At 46.3% G+C, this 18166-nt stretch overlaps 1 protein-coding gene, 1 non-coding gene and 1 pseudogene across 2 annotated transcripts; 1 reads left to right on the top strand and 2 right to left on the bottom strand.

Moving 5' to 3' along the window:
- Positions 1-72: 72 nt before the first annotated feature.
- On the top strand, positions 73-6727 carry LOC106609177 (ADP-ribosylation factor-like protein 1). Its single transcript, XM_014207664.2, has 6 exons — positions 73-352; positions 3280-3417; positions 3639-3720; positions 3948-4059; positions 4240-4418; positions 5911-6727. The coding sequence occupies exons 1-6, from the start codon at positions 181-183 to the stop codon at positions 5939-5941; spliced, it is 714 nt and encodes a 237-aa protein (XP_014063139.2). The 5' UTR covers positions 73-180; the 3' UTR covers positions 5942-6727.
- Positions 6728-6832: 105 nt separating this feature from the next.
- On the bottom strand, positions 6833-17441 carry LOC106609164 (small subunit processome component 20 homolog; annotated as a pseudogene).
- On the bottom strand, positions 9777-9904 carry LOC123728346 (small nucleolar RNA ACA64). Its single transcript, XR_006760232.1, has one exon. It is a non-coding gene; the product is annotated as a small nucleolar RNA ACA64 (small nucleolar RNA).
- Positions 17442-18166: the final 725 nt, after the last annotated feature.

Here is an 18166-nt window from a genome sequence, read left to right on the forward strand (position 1 = left end):
GTGCTATTTGTAGGTCTTTCTACAAGAAAAAAACGATTTGAAACGTTGTCATCTTGAATACAGCTCATTGTAGGTCTAGTTCCTCATCAACGCACATTCGATATAGTCTTTTTCTATCGGAACTTGCAACTAAATACTAAGGGGACAATTTGCTATAAAACAAATAATATTTATAGTTTCATGCAATTGTGTTTGAACTATTTATCATTTCTAAATATTTGTCTCATGTTGAATGTACTGACAATGAAACCGGATTTGTTGCGACACGTCACTGAATTCCATCAGCTACGGAAGCGGTGCCGTGTCGAGATCTACAACACCGTTGATCAAGGGTTTAGTGTCTTCAGAATGGGTACGTTTTTAAAATAGATTTTTAACCTCTTTGAAAACTATACTGGGAATGCGCGGGCTATTCTGCCAGCTCCTGCTACGCACCACGCAATTGGGTCACTTGCTAAGTAACATAAATAGGTAGCTAACAAACAAACGCAATAATTATTGTCGTCTCATGGACAGCTACTGTGTTAAGTTGATCAAGCTATCACATCCCCTTAACGAGTCTTGAGTCACTCATTTTAAATCACTAACTGGTCGTGGTTCGTAAATGCTGACAGTCCCTAGCTAGCTGTACTGCTAACTCCCTGTGCCGACACGCTGAGTACTTGTAGCCCAGCTAACTTACAGCGTTAAATCTCAACCTGATTAGTTGAGAAAGGTTAATCACTGGTTATCTATCGCTAGTTATCTATTCAACTAGCGTTTTAATGTTAAAGTGCAGGAATGTGACACGTATGTATATCATAGTAACCATGTGTAGCCTCCCTGTATGCTGACTTCACGTCTACCAATAGGTCTGGACCTTTATGGCACAGACAGAACAGGATATAGCCAAAGACACTAGCTAGCCAATATAAACTCAGCAAAAAAAGAAACGTCCTCTCACTGTCAACTGCGTTTATTTTCAGCAAACTTAACATGTGTAAATATTTGTATGAACGTAAGATTCAACAACTGAGACAAACTGAACAAGTTCCACAGACATGTGACTAACAGAAATGGAATAATGTGTCCTTGAACAAAGGGGGGGTCAAAATCAAAAGTAACAGTCAGTATCTGGTGTGGCCACCAGCTGCATTAAGTACTGCAGTGCATCTCCTCATGGACTGCACCAGATTTGCTGTGAGATGTTACCCCACTCTTCCACCAAGGCACCTGCAAGTTCCTGGACATTTCTGGGTGGAATGGCCTTAGCCCTCACCCTCCAATCCAACAGGTCCCAGATGTGCTCAATGGGATTGAGATCCGGGCTCTTTGCTGGCCATGGCAGAACACTGACATTCCTGTCTTGCAGGAAATAACGAACAGAACGAGCAGTATGGCTGGTGGCATTGTCATGCTGGAGGGTCATGTCAGGATGAGCCTGCAGGAAGGGTACCACATGAGGGAGGAGGATGTCTTCCCTGTAACGCACAGCGTTGAGATTACCTGCAATGACAACAAGCTCAGTCCGATGATGCTGTGACACACCGACCCCAGACCATGACGGACCCTCCACCTCCAAATCGATCCCGCTCCAGAGTACAGGCCTTGGTGTAACGCTCATTCCCACGATGATAAACGCAAATGCGACCATCATCCCTGGCGAGACAAAACCGCGACTCGTCAGTGAACAGCACTTTTTGCCAGTCCTGTCTGGTTCAGCGACGATGGGTTTGTGCCCATAGGCGACGTTGTTGCCGGTGATGTCTGGTGAAGACCTACCTTACAACAGACCTACAAGACCTCAGTCCAGATTCTCTAAGCCTATTGCGGACAGTCTGAGCACTGATGGAGGGATTGTGTGTTCCTGGTGTAACTCAGGCAGTTGTTGTTGCCATCCTGTACCTGTCCTGTGCAGGTGTTGTTACACGTGGTCTGCCACTGCGAGGACGATCAGCTGTCCGTCCTGTCTCCCTGTAGCACTGTCTTGGGCATCTCGCAGTACGGACATTGCAATTTATTGCCCTGGCCACATCTGCAGTCCTCATGCCTCCTTGCAGCATGCCTAAGGCACGTTCACCCAGATGAGCAGGGACCCTGGGCATCTTTCTTTTGGTGTTTTTCAGGTTCAGTAGAAAGGCCTCTTTAGAGTCCTAAGTTTTCATAACTGTGACCTTAATTGCCTACCGTCTTTAAGCTGTTAGTGTCTTAACAACCGTTCCACAGGTTCATGTTCATTAATTGTTTATGGTTCATTGAACAAGCATGGGACACAGTGTTTAAACCCTTTACAATGAAGATCTGTGAAGTTAATTGGATTTTTATGAATTATCTTTTAAAGACAGGGTCCTGAAAAAGGGACGTTTCTTTTTTTGTTGAGTTTAGTCAATAGCTAGTGTGCTTACCCTTGCTGGTTCAGGCCCTGGTTCAACTGTTCCCCCTCAATCGCTACAGTAGCATTACTAACGTTAGCACTAAATTAGCTCTGGAAAACCATATTGTTCTGAGTGAATTTCCGGCAGACTAGACACTGTGCTGGGTATTGCTGCCTGTCGGAGTGCGGATTGCACATTTTGGTCCCAAAAAAAGGAGAAGGGGGAAATCCAACATTGCACCAACATCTAACCTTGTATTTATACACTACAATGAGTAGGTGTGTCCTAACTTTTGACTGGTACTATATGTCCTGCCACCTGCATCCCTTCTGGAAACTGGGGGAGCATCAAAGACGTCGTTAGCGCAACTGTTCGGCACAGTCCCATTGACAGCACTCTGGAAAGCCCTTTTCTCCATAGGGTCTTTAGCGGTTCGCTTCACCCACGGCTAGCCGTGTGATTATCATTCTGACAGTGTTAGAAACATCAATTATCGCTTCCTAAACGGTTTTCTAAACATATGGCCCTTTCATATCAGCGGGAACTAACCTTTCAAATAAAGGTACACTCACTGTGTGCGCCTCGAGTTGACGTACTACACTTACAATCAGGTGTTCGTGGGGCGCTAGAGAACTACACAGGTCGTCTCTGTCTGTCGTCCGTAAACAAGTGCTATAATGTGGCGGTAAAGGTTTAGTGTTCCCACACGGCCATAAAGGTGTGTTGTAATTTAACCTTTTTTGTGTTTTGAAAATGATTCCTCGCCGATATGAAAGATGCGTGACTTTCCAAAACCGTACCGCATGCGACGCTTGTCTGTCAACATTTAGAGCAAGCGTCAGGGCTCTTAACAAAGGTACAAAAGTCTCTGAATGGGCTGTACTAGGACTAATTGTCTAACTCATCTCATGTCCATGTGCTGTAGGTGGGTGGTTTTCCAGTCTCTTCTCTGGCCTGTTTGGTACCAGAGAGATGAGGATCCTGATCCTGGGGTTGGACGGAGCCGGTAAAACTACCATCCTGTACCGCCTGCAGGTCGGAGAGGTGGTCACCACCATTCCAAGTACGTAACTTTCTTTTTCTTCTTATTTCTTCCTACTTCGAAAGACTGTTCACACAAGATCTGTTGCCTAGTTCCAGGCGCATACATGGAAAATTGATTAGTATGCTCCAAAATGAGTTGAATTAGTCTTCCCACATGTCATAAATAGAGGGATGGTTAAAGTGCATTCCTTTCTTTGCCATGTGTGCTCAAGGTTTTTAATCTCTGCTGTTGTTGTACAGCGATCGGCTTCAACGTGGAGACGGTGACGTACAAGAACCTGAAGTTCCAGGTATGGGATCTTGGTGGACAGACGAGTATCAGGTAATTTATATGAATACCACAACAAGCGTTTCCTGTTTATGTATACACACATAGACATTGTTGAATGTGAAAGGTAGACAGAAGCTACCTCAAGACAGCACAACTTTCCATACATTATTGTGCCATACCTCTTTACAATTTAGAGTGTTTGGCCTACTTGCCTCTGCCCTTCTCCCTCCCCCCGAATCTTCATCTCTCTCCTTCAAACCCTTGTATCTCTCTCCCAGGCCATACTGGCGTTGTTATTACTCCAACACAGATGCTGTCATCTACGTGGTGGACAGCAGTGACAGAGACAGGATGGGCATCTCTAAGTCTGAGCTTGTCACCATGCTGGAGGTAGGTCATGTGGATAGGCCTGCATTCATTGAATTGATAAGAGTGCAGGTGTCGTTTTGTGTATGAGGCAGGTATACTGTCCATTGGTTGAGGTGCTCTGGAGAGCAACTTTGGGCAAATGGTAATGCTCAATGTATTTTCTCCATATGACTCTCTCTCTCTGTGTGTTTGTCTCTTCAGGAAGAGGAGTTGAAGAAAGCCATCCTGGTGGTGTTTGCAAACAAGCAGGACATGGAACAGGCCATGACCCCGGCTGAGGTGGCCAACTCCCTGGGCCTCCCCGCCCTCAAAGACCGGAAGTGGCAGATCTTCAAGACCTCCGCCACCAAGGGCACGGGCCTGGACGAGTCCATGGAGTGGTGAGGGTTTGGTTGACATTATAGCCATGTAGCAGACGCTCTTTTCAACAGCGATTTACTACACCTGGATTTAACATCAGCGATTGCGTTCTCCTGGTCTAGTACAGGCTTTCATCTGCAGTGGGATAACCACAGAGTCCCAGAAATAATAACCACAGAGGTAGAACAGAGGTTATTTTACCACATGTATAAGAGATGTGTCCTGTCCTCGTGTCACCCCCCCAATAAACCCACAGTTGACGTTGCGCAACACCATGTCAAATCAAATATTATTTGTCACATGCGCCGAATACAACAGGTGTAGACCTTACAATGAAATGCTTACTTACAAGCCCTTAACACCCCCCCCCCCCCCAAAAAAAAAGTAAGACATAAGAATAACAAATAATTAAAGAGAAGCCGTAAATAACAATAGCGTGGCTATATACAGGGGGTACCGGTGTCAAGGTAATTGAGGTAATATGTACATGTAGGTAGTTATTAAAGTGACTATGCATAGATAATAGAGTAGCAGCAGCATAAAAGAGGGTGGGGGGTCAATGCAAATAGTCTGGGTTGCCATTTGATTAGATGTTCAGGAGTCTTATGGCTTGAGGGTAGAAGCTGTTTAGAAGCCTCTAGGACCTAGACTTGGTGCTCCGGTACCGCTTGCCGTGCGGTAGCAGAGAGAACAGTCTATGACTAGGGTGGCTGGAGTCTTAGACAATTTTTAGGGCCTTCCCCTGACACCGCCTGGTATAGAGGCCCTGGATGGCAGGAAGCTTGGCCCCGGTGATGTACTGGGCTGTTCGCACTATCCTCTGTAGTGCCTTGCGGTCGGAGGCCGAGCAGTTGCCATACCAGGCGATGGTGCAGCTGTATAACCTTTTGAGGATCTGAGGACCCATACCAAATCTTTTCAGTCTCCTGTGGCGGAATAGGCTTTGTCGTGCCCTCTTCACGACTGTCTAGGTGTGTTTGGACCATGTTAGTTTGTTGGTGATGTGGACGTCAAGGAACTTGAAGCTCTCAACCTGCTCCACTACAGCCCCGTAGATGAGAATGGGGGAGTGCTCAGTCCTCCTTTTCCTGTAGTCCACAATCATCTCCTTTGTCTTAAATCACGTTGAGGGAGAGGTTGTTGTCCTTGCACCACACGGCCAGGTCTCTGACCATCTCCCTGTAGGCTGTCCTGTCGGTGATCAGGCCTACCACTGTTGTCATCAGCAAACTTGATGGTGTTGGAGTCGTGCCTGGCCATGCAGTCACGAGTGAACAGGGAGTACAGGAGGGGACTGAGCACGCACCCCTGAGGGGCCCCAGTGTTGAGGATCAGCATGGCGGATGTGTTGTTACCTACCCTTACCACCTGGGGGCGGCCCGTCAGCAAGTCCAGGATCCAGTTGCAGAGGGAGGTGTTTAGTTCCAGGGTCCTTAGCTTAGTGATGAGGAATCATGTAATCTGCATGTTTGTGTACTATTACTCAACAATGTTTGCTCTCTCTCTCCATAGGCTGGTGGAAGCCCTGAAGAGCAGGCAGTAAAGACAACCCACACCTCTTGTTCTCTGTAAATACTCCTGACCTCCTGTATAAAATACTTCCTGATTGGACCGCTCAGGAGGACCAGTGACTGCACTCCTTCCAGGGGCACGTTCATAGAAATGTCATGAATAGAGCTGATGTGATTCCTTACTCTACATGTCACATGTTCTACACGAAGGTTCCAAAACGTTGTGCCCTGCTGAACACAACCCCGCCCCATCCCTGAAGCCTTCACCATGCCTAGCCCCTCCATGCCTTCCAGCCTGGGATAGAGGCTGCAATATAGTATATTACCTTGTCCCAAAACACTGATCACCCCAGCCCATAGCCCTGTGGTGTTTGCAGATCTGAAGGGGACCAAGTAATGTGGTGATGGCTCCACAACACACATAGATACTATATAATCTATTTAATTATGTTGTGGATCTTCTGCCATTTTTGGTGTACCCTTCCAGTTCCTTCTGATCTGTAAAAACCCAGGGGTTGGCTCAGGTGCAAAGAACTGACTGGCCCCTTCAAGGAAGAGGACCTGAGCAACGTTACTGCAGCTGGTGCTGTTTTTGTATTGTACTACTCATACTGAATGATTTTTTTTCATTTCTTATACTTCTGTTGGGTGTGTAAATAAAGTTTTTTAGTTTAGGCCTTTCTCATTGTAACGCTCAAACTTTAATATGCCACTAGTCAGTTGTTGGACACTAACTGCTTCATTTGAATGCCACAACTTTTATTGCATATTTGAGCTTGTACAGTGAAAACGACCCTCAGTAAAACTGAATATATAAACCTTTGTGGTCAAATTATTTATCTCCCACCCAAGAAGTATTATTGTAACATTCAACAGGACCACTGATACTTTTCCAATAAGATTGTTCAAAGAAAGCAGCACAATAGTATTTCGTTTTTTAATTTAAAAAGTTGTATGTACGTATATATAAACCTTAGACAATCTTGCACTTCTCAAATCCTTGACTGAGAATTCATACAGAGGTGGCTTGTGACTGTCAGCTCCTGCATTAAGCAGGATATGATTGCCTGGTCTTCTTATCCATCCTTGCTATAAAATGGATAACATCATTTCACCATAGCCAAGTCCTTGAGTGAGTTCCTCTGTCTCATGGCTTTGTAGCCAGGCCTCGGGAACTCAATCTTCCTCTTCTTGGCCTCGATCTTGTTTTTGTGCTTCTTCCTGGCTGCGATGTCAGGGTTAGCCACCGCCTGAGGGATGTATCCAACATTACCCTGTCATTATGATATATATATATATATATATATACAATTTAATAGAAACATTTGCTCAAGAGCCAAAACAGTGTTTGCTGTTCATCACTAACTCAAGGATTGACCAGTTTGGCCACATAGAGCAGGGTTCTCAGACACCAGATCTCAAAATATATCTAAAAATAATATGTAAATGAATTTTGGCCAAGGAATCTGTGGAATAATTTGAGGGTGTAATACAATGTAATATTTACCTACAATTTATGTTCATGGGCCTGGGAGGCTAACAATGTAACAGTTGCTTGTGGGTCTTGCATACACAATGGGCTAATTTTGATGACAAGATGAAAACTGCTGATGCACAACCAAATTTCAAAATTGCACCATGTGTATTCTACCTCGCAACAGTAAATTGAGACGCAGACTGAGTTCCGCTGTAATTTACGTTTTAAAAGTATGTTTTCTCTCGTGGAAAAATGTGTAGAATTGCAGGATATTAGCTTTAAAGCTGTAACAACAAAAAGTCTCTGCCACACAACAAAATCTGTAGAATTGCAGGTAATGAACTTGAAAACTGCAAAATTCTCCCTCCGTGCCAAGAGGCAGGCCTGCAAAGTGTTCCTTCCCAGGGCCCGAGACTTCGTTCGTCCAAACATGCACTGCCGAATTCAGTGCATGTATGCTATTTTTATCCCACTCGATTTGTGTTCTGATTATGATGGGGTCCCTGATGAATTTGCTGTCACAAAAGGGGTCCCCGGACCCAAAAAGTTTGAGAACCCCTGCCATAGAGTACATACCTGCATAGCCTTGTGTTTCTTGCGGTTGGCCCTCCTCTGTGAGGCATCCTTCTGGACGACTGAGAAGGCCAGGAAGAAGGTCTGCAGCCCCACCTGCTGCTTCAACAGCTCTATCAGCTCCTGGGACAGGTTTTTCAGGGTGGGGTCTGGGGAGTAAAACATAGAGATACATTCAATTAGTACTCTATTTAATTGTGAGACAAACGCCTACAGAGGGATCAGTCTGAAGAGAACTACACAGAGTTGAGTTGTGTTGACACAGAATAACACGAGAGAGCAGTCAGACAACACGACAGCCACAATGAGCACAGTCAGAAAATAAACACACAAAACTGAAAGGCCAGACAGCCTAGTTATGATTAGGATGATGAATCTGAGTAGTGGTGAAAGGGTGAGGACGATGACAGACAGTGTTGTGTTACCTTGATCCTCGTAGCTGTTATTAAACGATGAGGACAGTATTGCGGTATGTAACCTTGGTCTGCATAGGTGCTGTCAAGTTCTCTGTAGAGAAGGGCGATGATGGTGGTGAGGTAAGGACCCAGCCTGTCTTTACCCAGGTCCACAGCTATGGCCCCCAGGAACTTAAACACACATGTTCTCTATGGGGGGAGAGAAAGGACAAATAACAATACAACCATTTATTGCTGATATTCTTTAACTCACCATCAGTAAGTAAGCAGTGGTGTTGGGAAAATATATAAAAAGACCACGTATTGGGGTGTTTGTGTGAAACCTTGAGGGGTATCTTGGGCGTGTCTGTAGTTTCCCGCTTAGCCATTAGAGACAGCTTCTTCATCATCCACAGTAAGGATGGAGGACGATCATCCTTCTCATCCTCCTCTTCCTGCTTCTCTTTCTCTTCATCATCCTCTTTCTCTCCTTCCTCATCCTCTCCATCTTTCTCCTCCATCCTCCTCCATCTCTTTTTCCTCCTCTACCTCCTGGGCAGGTGTGATTTCAGACTCAGGTGAGATCAGGTAGATCACCTTGGCGACGAACAGCAGGTTCTTGACCACCTGGGGAACGGCAGACGAGACGATCAAACCTGTCAATCGAACTACAGCCTGACGTGTGACACCTCAGACTTAAATGGCCTGTTTGCAACATCATCAGTGTAAATCGTCGTCCTTACCTGTTCTCCCGTTGACGTTTCCAGGTACTTCGACTGCAGCTGGTGACGAGAAAGACAGGACCAACTCTCTCATCTGGTGGAGGGAAGGAGAGGTAATGCCAGGTAAAAGACACATAAATCAGTATCGCTAAACATCCCTTGAGTCAAACCCTTGTTTACAATACAATGCATTCAATTATCTCATTGTTATTCAAACCAATAAAAGTTGTTCTCCCTGTACCGCCTCATTCACTGAGTAGCCAATCTTGGTGACATGTTTCACCTTGGTCAGTCTCAGCAGGTCAAGTCATCGGTCTGCATCTTTGGCTAAGTGATGTTCAGACCCGTCTCACCTTCTTGTCTAGGTTGGTGGTAAGGAATGTGGTCGCCACAGGTTCTGGTGTGGTGGCGTTGTTGGCACAGCCCTTCTCTGTGGTCTCCTCTCTCCCGCGGGCAACCAGCTGGTCTGGCCGGTGGGCAGCAAACAGCTGACCAAACAGTTGAGAGGCGGTCAGCCACACCTAACAGTGAGGGTAGCGCAGGTGTGTCTCAACATGACCTGGTGGAGGGGGAAAACACATTGCTCCATTACACCAAGGGGAAGCCAGCCGTTTAGAGGGTAAAATATTACATTCAATGATGTAGATCTATAGTTCTAGACTGTATCATCAACCCATAGAACAAGACATTTCAGGAGGAAATGTGTAGGCACATGGGTTTAATCACGCTGCAATACAGAGCAGGCAATAAGCTTAACATACCACAGTACTGTAGGCCTATTTATCTCACCCCAGACAACAGAGATGCCTGAGGTGATTTTCAGACCGGGCCCATCTGATAGATACGTGATGGTCGATCTACAACCAGCGCTCCGACCGTAGGAAATGGCAAGACAGCACAAACAGATGTGGGACCAGGCTAGAGGTAGTCGTGTCTTACACAGGATGTTAGTGAGCGTGTCTTGAGGCTTGCTGAGCTCCAGTAGGCTACAGTCCTTGGTGAGTTTGGTGACCAGGGTCAGGTAGCTGAACAGCTGTCTGTCTGCTGCCTTCCCATCCTGCTCCTCCTCAATCTGACAGACACACAGATATAGAGCAGCTGTTAGCACAGGGGATATAATATAGTAATTAAAATACCAACACCTACATCCTGCTGAGATAATGCTTTTGAAAGTATAACTTTCCACAAAGTTTATATCTTAAAAGTTTGATTTGTAAAATAGTTCATGTTTGACTCACGTCTTCAAAGTTGTCGGGGTGGATCTCTTTCTCGATGAAGGGCAGCAGGGCATCTAAACGGTGGCCAAACCGAACCCCCTCTACCTCCACAAACAGCCCACACACCTGGGCCCCCAGACGACGCAGACACACCTGGGGGTAGGGGTCAGAGGTTACAGCAGGAGGACATGGGGTGCATCTCAATTGTCTAAAGTGGGTTTCTCTCCTTTCCTTTATTTGCACTTCCTCAGACATTTACATTGCTTTATTAGATGCATAGAGAAAGACAATTAAGACTAGTGTGTGTGTGTGTGTGTCTGCATGTGTGTCTGTCCGTGCGTCCATACCTTGTCTCCAGACAGCCAAGTGGTGACCAGGGTGAACAGGGTGTTCCTGGTCCAGTTGACTCAGCAGTGATTTGATAGCCATGGCGGCCATCTTCTTACAGCGAGCCGAGTCATCGTTAACCATGGCCAGAGCCAGAGGGACGAAGAACAACCCACTGTGCTGCAGCAGCAGGTTCTAGGACAGAGACGAATCAGTTACACACAGGAGTAGAATTAGGTTGTCCCAAAAAACTGATCTAAGGTCAGTTTTGAGTTTATTCCCTCTAATGGTTAGGGTTAGTATGTGGGATCTGTTTCTATAGCCAACTTCTACCAGGAGCAGTGGGTATAGAAAGCGACCAGAGTTACTGCGAGTCGAACTCAAGTAATTATGGGATATGTGTGTGTCAGGAGGATTGTTGTGGATACCTGAGGGAAGATCTGGAAGATATAGGCCATCATCTCCAGAGCAGCCTCTCTTCCTGTGTCAAACTCATAACTAACACAGAGAGTGTTTTTAGTATCAAAAGTCACAAACAATCGACTTACATCTAAAATAACGAATCCCTTTAAACACAAATATATCCTACCTGAGCTGGGCCACGATGAAGTCCAGATGTGATCTCAGTTTCTTCCCCAGAGGATAATCCAGGATATACATCTGGTAAATCTACAGGTGAAAATAACAGAAACACTAAAATACGTTTTTAAAAGACACCATCAAAAATAAAATACAAAACGGTCAAATACAGGTTTAAAAATGTATATAAAAAGAAACAAAACCGTACATGTCTGCACTGGACCCTGATCATGCCGTTCTGCCCGGTAACAGACAGCTTGGCCTCTTCCTTCATCAGCTCCTCCATCTCTGGTACTACCAGCTTCCTGGACAGGATGGCCTGTAGATGGAGATAGAGGATATAGTACATATTACAGAGGAGGACAGATTAAGAATTTCATTATACACTTTGAAAGCAAATACATCTATAGGTCTGGTTAAATAAAGCTATAAAGTGTTGGGGTCTGATGTATTAGCTGTAGCAATAACATATGGTCTCAGGTGAAGAGGGAGGGTGTTATTTACCTTTAGCAGGCCGAAGGCTGGCGCCTGACATGATTGGTCATAAATGTCCTCCTCAGCGTATCCCAGCAGCACTTGCAGCTGCGTCTCAGTTATCTTGTGTGTCTTCATGTTCTTTACTAGGATGGTGATGGACTGACAGCAAAAAGAAGGATCATTCAATGAATTTGATACAGACACATTTGTCATTTCAAATCATTGAAGCACACAATATGGCATATAAACTGGTTGCCAACGTAATTAGAGCAGTAAACAAGTCGTCATACCTGTGGTATATTTAAGCAATAAGGCACGAGGGGGTGTGGTATATGGCCAATATAACACGGCTATGGGATGTTCTTAGTCACGACTCAACACAAAATACCTGGATACGGCCCTAGCGGTGGTATATTGGCCAGATACCACAAACCACCCAGGTGCATTATTGCTATTATAAACTGGCACCCTGGGTCAGATGCTCTGAACAACACAAACAAACCACTCATTTCTGCACTATTATCAATGTGCATGCTTTGTGTTTGCTATTTTTATTACAAACGTCCTAGGGCCCATAGTTTTTCCATGTAACCAAATGAGGAAAAACTCTGGTCCATAGTTATACTGTTTAGTATTTACTTTTATTAGTAGCATTTGCATATTCTAGCAGTGGCCCTGTAAACATTGCATTTGCGTATTCTATACGTTGTCCATAGGCCTCACCTGAAGAGATGTCGGCTCCCTCTGGTGGCTGGGGGAACACACTGCCGTTGACGCTCAGCTCCGCCTCCTCACCCTCCGAAACCAGAAGGTCCTTCGTGGTCACCAAGGACTCGGCGATGTCCGTCACCATGGCAACGGTCTGGGCGGAGACATTCTTGGCGGAGAGCAGGGCGAACACGTTGAGGAGGACGTCACACTCCGAGTGACCAGACTGCTGCTTGGCCAGGAGGGGGAAGTACCTGAGAGAGGAAAGGTGGTGGTCACTTTCAGGCGGGTTGAATCTGTCACCTACCACTGGGTCATGGCAAATTCCTCCTAGTTCCACACTGGAAACTGGATTGTTGGCAGAAACATTCTCCCATTACTTTACAGATCTCATTGTGAAAAGGACTTAGCCTTAACGTAGCTGAAGTCTCAACACAAAGACTGTTTGATAAGCTTACCTGGCATTCCTGCTCCAGACGTGGATGAGTTTGAGGAGGGGGGTGGGGGAGTAGGGGCTCTCTGTTGGCAGACGGCAGACCTGGGGCCAGACGATAGCCTGGAAGACGGCATCTAGCTCATCTGGGGTGAAGCTGTACGAGTCGAAGCCATCAAAGAAGTCCTGGATCCTCAGGACCCCCAGGCGCCTCAGGTTCTTCAGAGGAGCGATACAGCCTGCCTTTAACTTGGCAGAGAGAGGAACAAAAACATTTGGGAGTCATCTTTAAATCCTGTTTATCTATTTTTAGCGCTGCTTTCGGCTGCAAAGAGTAGAAAAGGAGGTGACAAAACAACTTTTCAGAGTTACTGACTAAAAACTCATGTTTGTGTGCAGTATCATACATGAACATCAACAAGCTTTATACATGCTCACACCTGCAACTGCCAGGGCAGGCCTCTCTGAGCCTCCTGTCCTAGTATTGGTCTTTGAGGGCGAGCTGCGGCATACTGCCACAATGGCTACACTGCAGCTCCTGCCCAAGACCACTACTGACTTTACTAAACCTTTTTCTCAAGAGACACCAGGAGCTTATTATCAAGCTTCTCTGAGTAGGAGCGATGACCTAGGATCAGGTCGCCCCCTGTCCATATATTCATTTTCATTGGGATCTAAAAGGCTAAACTGATTGTAAATCAGCACTCCTACTCATCCAGCAGCCTCTTGTTACATACCTCCCCTGGTCCAACACAGAATATACAGCCGGTTTCTCAAGACTAAGCCTATGTGAGACAGTGAGTCCCTCCGGCTGTGTATATACCTGTTCTCTCTGGTTGAGAACGGTGGCGACGGAGGCGGTGACACACAGTAGGATCTGCAGCACCTTGGGCAGGTGTGTGTGGATGTGGTGGCCCAGTTTACTGATGACTGTGTTGACTATGTTCAGCAGGCTGTGCTGCCGACCCAGAGGAAGGACGGCAGAGGAGTCTGTCTCGGATATCGCTTTGTCTACTGCAGCTAGACACCGACCTGGTGAGAGGGAGGGTGGAGAGAGGGAGGGTGGAGAGAGGGAGGCGAGAAACAAATACAGAGAGAGTGGGTCCAGGGTTTACATGCCGTACTTTTAATACAAACACAAGTCCACTCCACCCACACACACACACACCCACCCACACACACACAACTAGGCTAAAGCTACAATATAATGGCAGAATAGACCAATGAGACAGAGGGCAACAGAGCCATACAGAGCCAGGAATAAGAGCCAGGAATAAGAGCCAGAGCCAGGAATAAGCCAGGAATAAGACGAGAAACACTCCACTCTCATACAGGTTTTATACCCCATGGCAAGAGGGCGCCCTACCTTGTCCGTGGTGGCAGACGGGCTCAAGCAGGAGGTCAATGAACATGCCCAGCTCCTCAGACTGGCATCCTGCCAGGAACCTCAGCACGATGGAGGAATGCTGCACAGCGCCAGACTTGCCCTGGAACTTACTGCCAGTCTTGCTGCGCATCCGCCCAAACAGAACCCTACAGAGGTTAGGTTAGAGGAGAGGGGGATGGGTTGGTTATATTGGAGTAGTAAAGGTGACACATAAATAGGCCACAAGTTTAAGTACCCTTGAAGATGCAACACACGCACGCACGCACGCACACACACACACACACACACACACACACACACACACACACACACACACACACACACACACACACGAGTAATCACAAACAAGAGTAATTGCACACACAGACCTCATAAGCAGTGGGATAAGCTGTGCCCTGTGTGAGGCGTCCACCACAGCCTTCTCCTCTGAGATGTTGAAGTGAACGATCTCATCCTTGAAGTGTTTGTCATCCAGCAGCCTCTCCAGATTCTCCCTGAACACAACAGTCAGCACATCAGTCAGAGACGGTCAATAACGCAGGACTTTAGGTCCAGAAGCACGGGACATGTCAGATACAGAAAAAGACATCAGATGAAGACATTTTATTACTATATCACATCAAACACAGAGAGACAGTGTATCAAATGGCCCGCCACCAGATATTGAATCCTGATATACTAGCGACTCTATGAGCCTTTCGGCCTGTACAGCTTCCAAGAGGCACCAGAGCAACGTTGTTGACAGGGTCTACACAGGGTCTCCAAACTGAATCTGTGAACTAGGTCAGTGGTACATTACGGGAAATGAAATAACAGAACATCACAACTCCTGTTAGATGGGAAATTGTAAGTAAATGGATAGTTTATTAAGAGAAGTGAATATAGGAACTCAGATCTGTGGTTCCTTGGGGGAGGTTAACATTCCTGCTCAGTGATGACTCCGATCTCTATCAGTACTGGGAACAATGACTCCCACTGAGAGACCGGGAGTCCATAACGAACAGTATCCCTTACTCTTACTCCAATCATCTGAACAAAAATGTTAAATGGTGTACTGGAAAGTACGTTTTATGCCTGGCACACTGCAAAAGGACTGAAGGTATGTTAAAACAAGAGATGAGATGTTGAGCGACAGTGTCGTTCGGAAATAAGCTGGAGAGCAAACTTACTTGTAGGGGAGGACGTTGGGATCTTTGTAGGTCAGAACACACTCCAATGCTGCCCTCTGGATCTGCTGGTCCTGGTGGCACAGCAACTGAACAGACACACAGACACACACTGATAGCAGTATACTGATGGAGACTACCTACTGTTTAGGTAGATAGTCTGATAACGGGTCAGAGAAGTATGTTTAATTGAGTATGCAGTTGATGCAGGCTAAATGGGCATATAGTGAGAACCGCTGAGAGTGAATTGATGTGAGTAGCCGATGTGAGTAAGACCTTTAAACAGGTCAACATTCACAAGGCCGCAGGGCCAGATGGATCACCAGGGCGTGTACTTAGAGCATGCGGTGACCAACCGGCAAGTGTCTTCAGTGACATTTTCAACCTCTCCCTGTCTGATCCTGTAATATCAACATGTTTCAAACAGACCACCATAGTCCCTGTGCCCAAGACCACTAAGGTAACCTGCCTAAATGACTACCGACCCGTAGCACTCACATCTGTAGCCATGAAATGAGTTGAAAGGCTGGTCATGGCTCACATCAACACCATTATCCCAGAAACCCTAGACCCACTCCAATTTGCGTACCGCCCCAACAGATCCACAAATGAGTCAATCTCTATTGCACTGTACACGGCCCTTTCCCACATGGACAAAAGGAACACCTATGTGAGAATGCTGTTCATTGACTACAGCTCAGCGTTCAACACCATAGTGTCCTCAAAGCTCATCACTAAGCTAAGGACCCTGGGACTAAACACCTCTGCAACTGGTTCCTGGACTTCCTGAGGGGCCGCCCCCTGGTGGTAAGGGTAGGCAACAACCCATCCGCCACACTAATCCTCAACACAGGGGTCCCTCAGGGGTCCGTGCTCAGTCCCCTCCTGTACTCCCGGTTCACTCATGACTGCATGGCCAGGCACAACTCCAACACCATCATCAAGTTCGCCGATGACAACAGTGATCACCGACAATGATGAGACAGCCTATAGGGAGGTCGTCAGAGACCTGGCCATGTGGTGCCAGGAGAACAACCTCTCCCTCAACGTGATCAAAACAAAGGAGATGATTGTGGACTACAGGAAAAGGAGGACTAAGCACGCCCCCATTCTCTTCAACAGGGCTGTAGTGGAGCAAGTTGAGAGCTTCAAGTTCCTTGGTGTCCACATCACCAACAAACTAACATGGTCCAAAAACACTAAGACAGTCATGAAGAGGGCACGACAAAGCCTATTCCGCCACAGGAGACTGAAAAGATTTGGTATGCGTCCTCAGATCCTCAAAAGGTTCTACAGCTGCACCATCGAGAGCATCCTGACTGGTTGCATCACTGCCTGGTATGACAACTGCTCGGCCTCCAACAGCAAGGCAGTACAGAGGGTATTGCGTATGGCCCAGTACATCACTGGGGCCAAGCTTCCTGCCATCCAGGACTTCTATACCAGCCGGTGTCAAAATTGTCAAAGACTCCAGCCACTCTAGTCATAGACTGTTCTCACGGCAAGCTGTACAGGAGCGAAAAGTCTATGTCCAAAAGGCTTCTACCCCCAAGCCATAAGACTCCTGAACAGCTAATCAGTGGGCTACCCAGACCCCTCTTTTACTCTGCTGCTACTCTCTGTTTATTATCTATGCATAGTCACTTTAACTCTACCTACATGTACATATTATCTCAATTACCTCGACTAACCGGTGCCCCCGCAACAGGAAAACGTGTTTAATTTGAAACTGTTCAGACATTATGAAAACCAGGCATACGAGATAGCTATGCATAGTAACAAATATTTGTAAAATGCACTAGCTAAGCAGTCGTAGCTAGCTGGCTAGCTATGCTATGCTAACAACTGTGCTACCCAGGTTCCCAACAACAACACTCACCCTGAATGTGTTCTCAGATTTATGATACGACGACTTGGATTTGATCTTCATTTTTAACGTGTCTCTTTTTCTGATATATGTAAAAAATAAAAATATATATGTAATCCACAATTCAAATGTGTATGAAAACAACAATGTATAGGCTAAATGTGTTTACACACATGCCTGAGGCCAGGGCGCAGCCATGTTGGATGAGGCATCATGGGAACGTTCTCACGTGGTGAGAAGACACAAAAGGGGGCGTGGTTTTGAAACAACTTCAAGGATGACTTTCTGGATACTTTTGTTTCGCAATGACAGCTCAGTCAGTGTCCATACCAGTGGCGGCTGCTGAGGGGAGGACATTTACATTTACATTTGAGTCATTTAGCAGACCCTCTGGATTGACTTACAGTAGTGAATGCATACATTTCATACATTTTTTTTTCTTCCCATACTGGTCCCCCGTGGGAATCGAACCCACAACCCTGGCATTGCAAACACCATGCTCTACCAACTGAGCCACACGGGACCTGCGCTGCTCCAGCCTATGCTGCTCCAGCCATTACCACAACCCTGTCCTCCCCAATTAAGGTGCCACCAACCTCCTGTGGTCCATACATGTCCTCGCTAGTGGAAATGACATACTGAACACCTGACACATTATACTGGACTGGACATGTTAGTATATAGATAGGTATATTTTCTCTGGGGTACAATTTTTTCAGAAGTGTGTGTGTGCATGCGTGTGCATGCGTGTGCGCGTATGTGTGTGTGTGTTCGCATGCCTCTGTGTGTGTGTGTGTACCAGCCATCCAGGGGGTAGGGCTGATGACAGGGGTACTTATCGGTCCAGCCAACAGAACAATCCCAGCTCTTGATTTTGTGGAGAGGTGGAGAGGTGTGCTCACTGCTACCTGCTAGTAATGTCTTTGAGA

Source organism: Salmo salar, chromosome ssa17, assembly GCF_905237065.1.
Source record: "Salmo salar chromosome ssa17, Ssal_v3.1, whole genome shotgun sequence".
Classification (NCBI taxonomy): domain Eukaryota; kingdom Metazoa; phylum Chordata; class Actinopteri; order Salmoniformes; family Salmonidae; genus Salmo; species Salmo salar.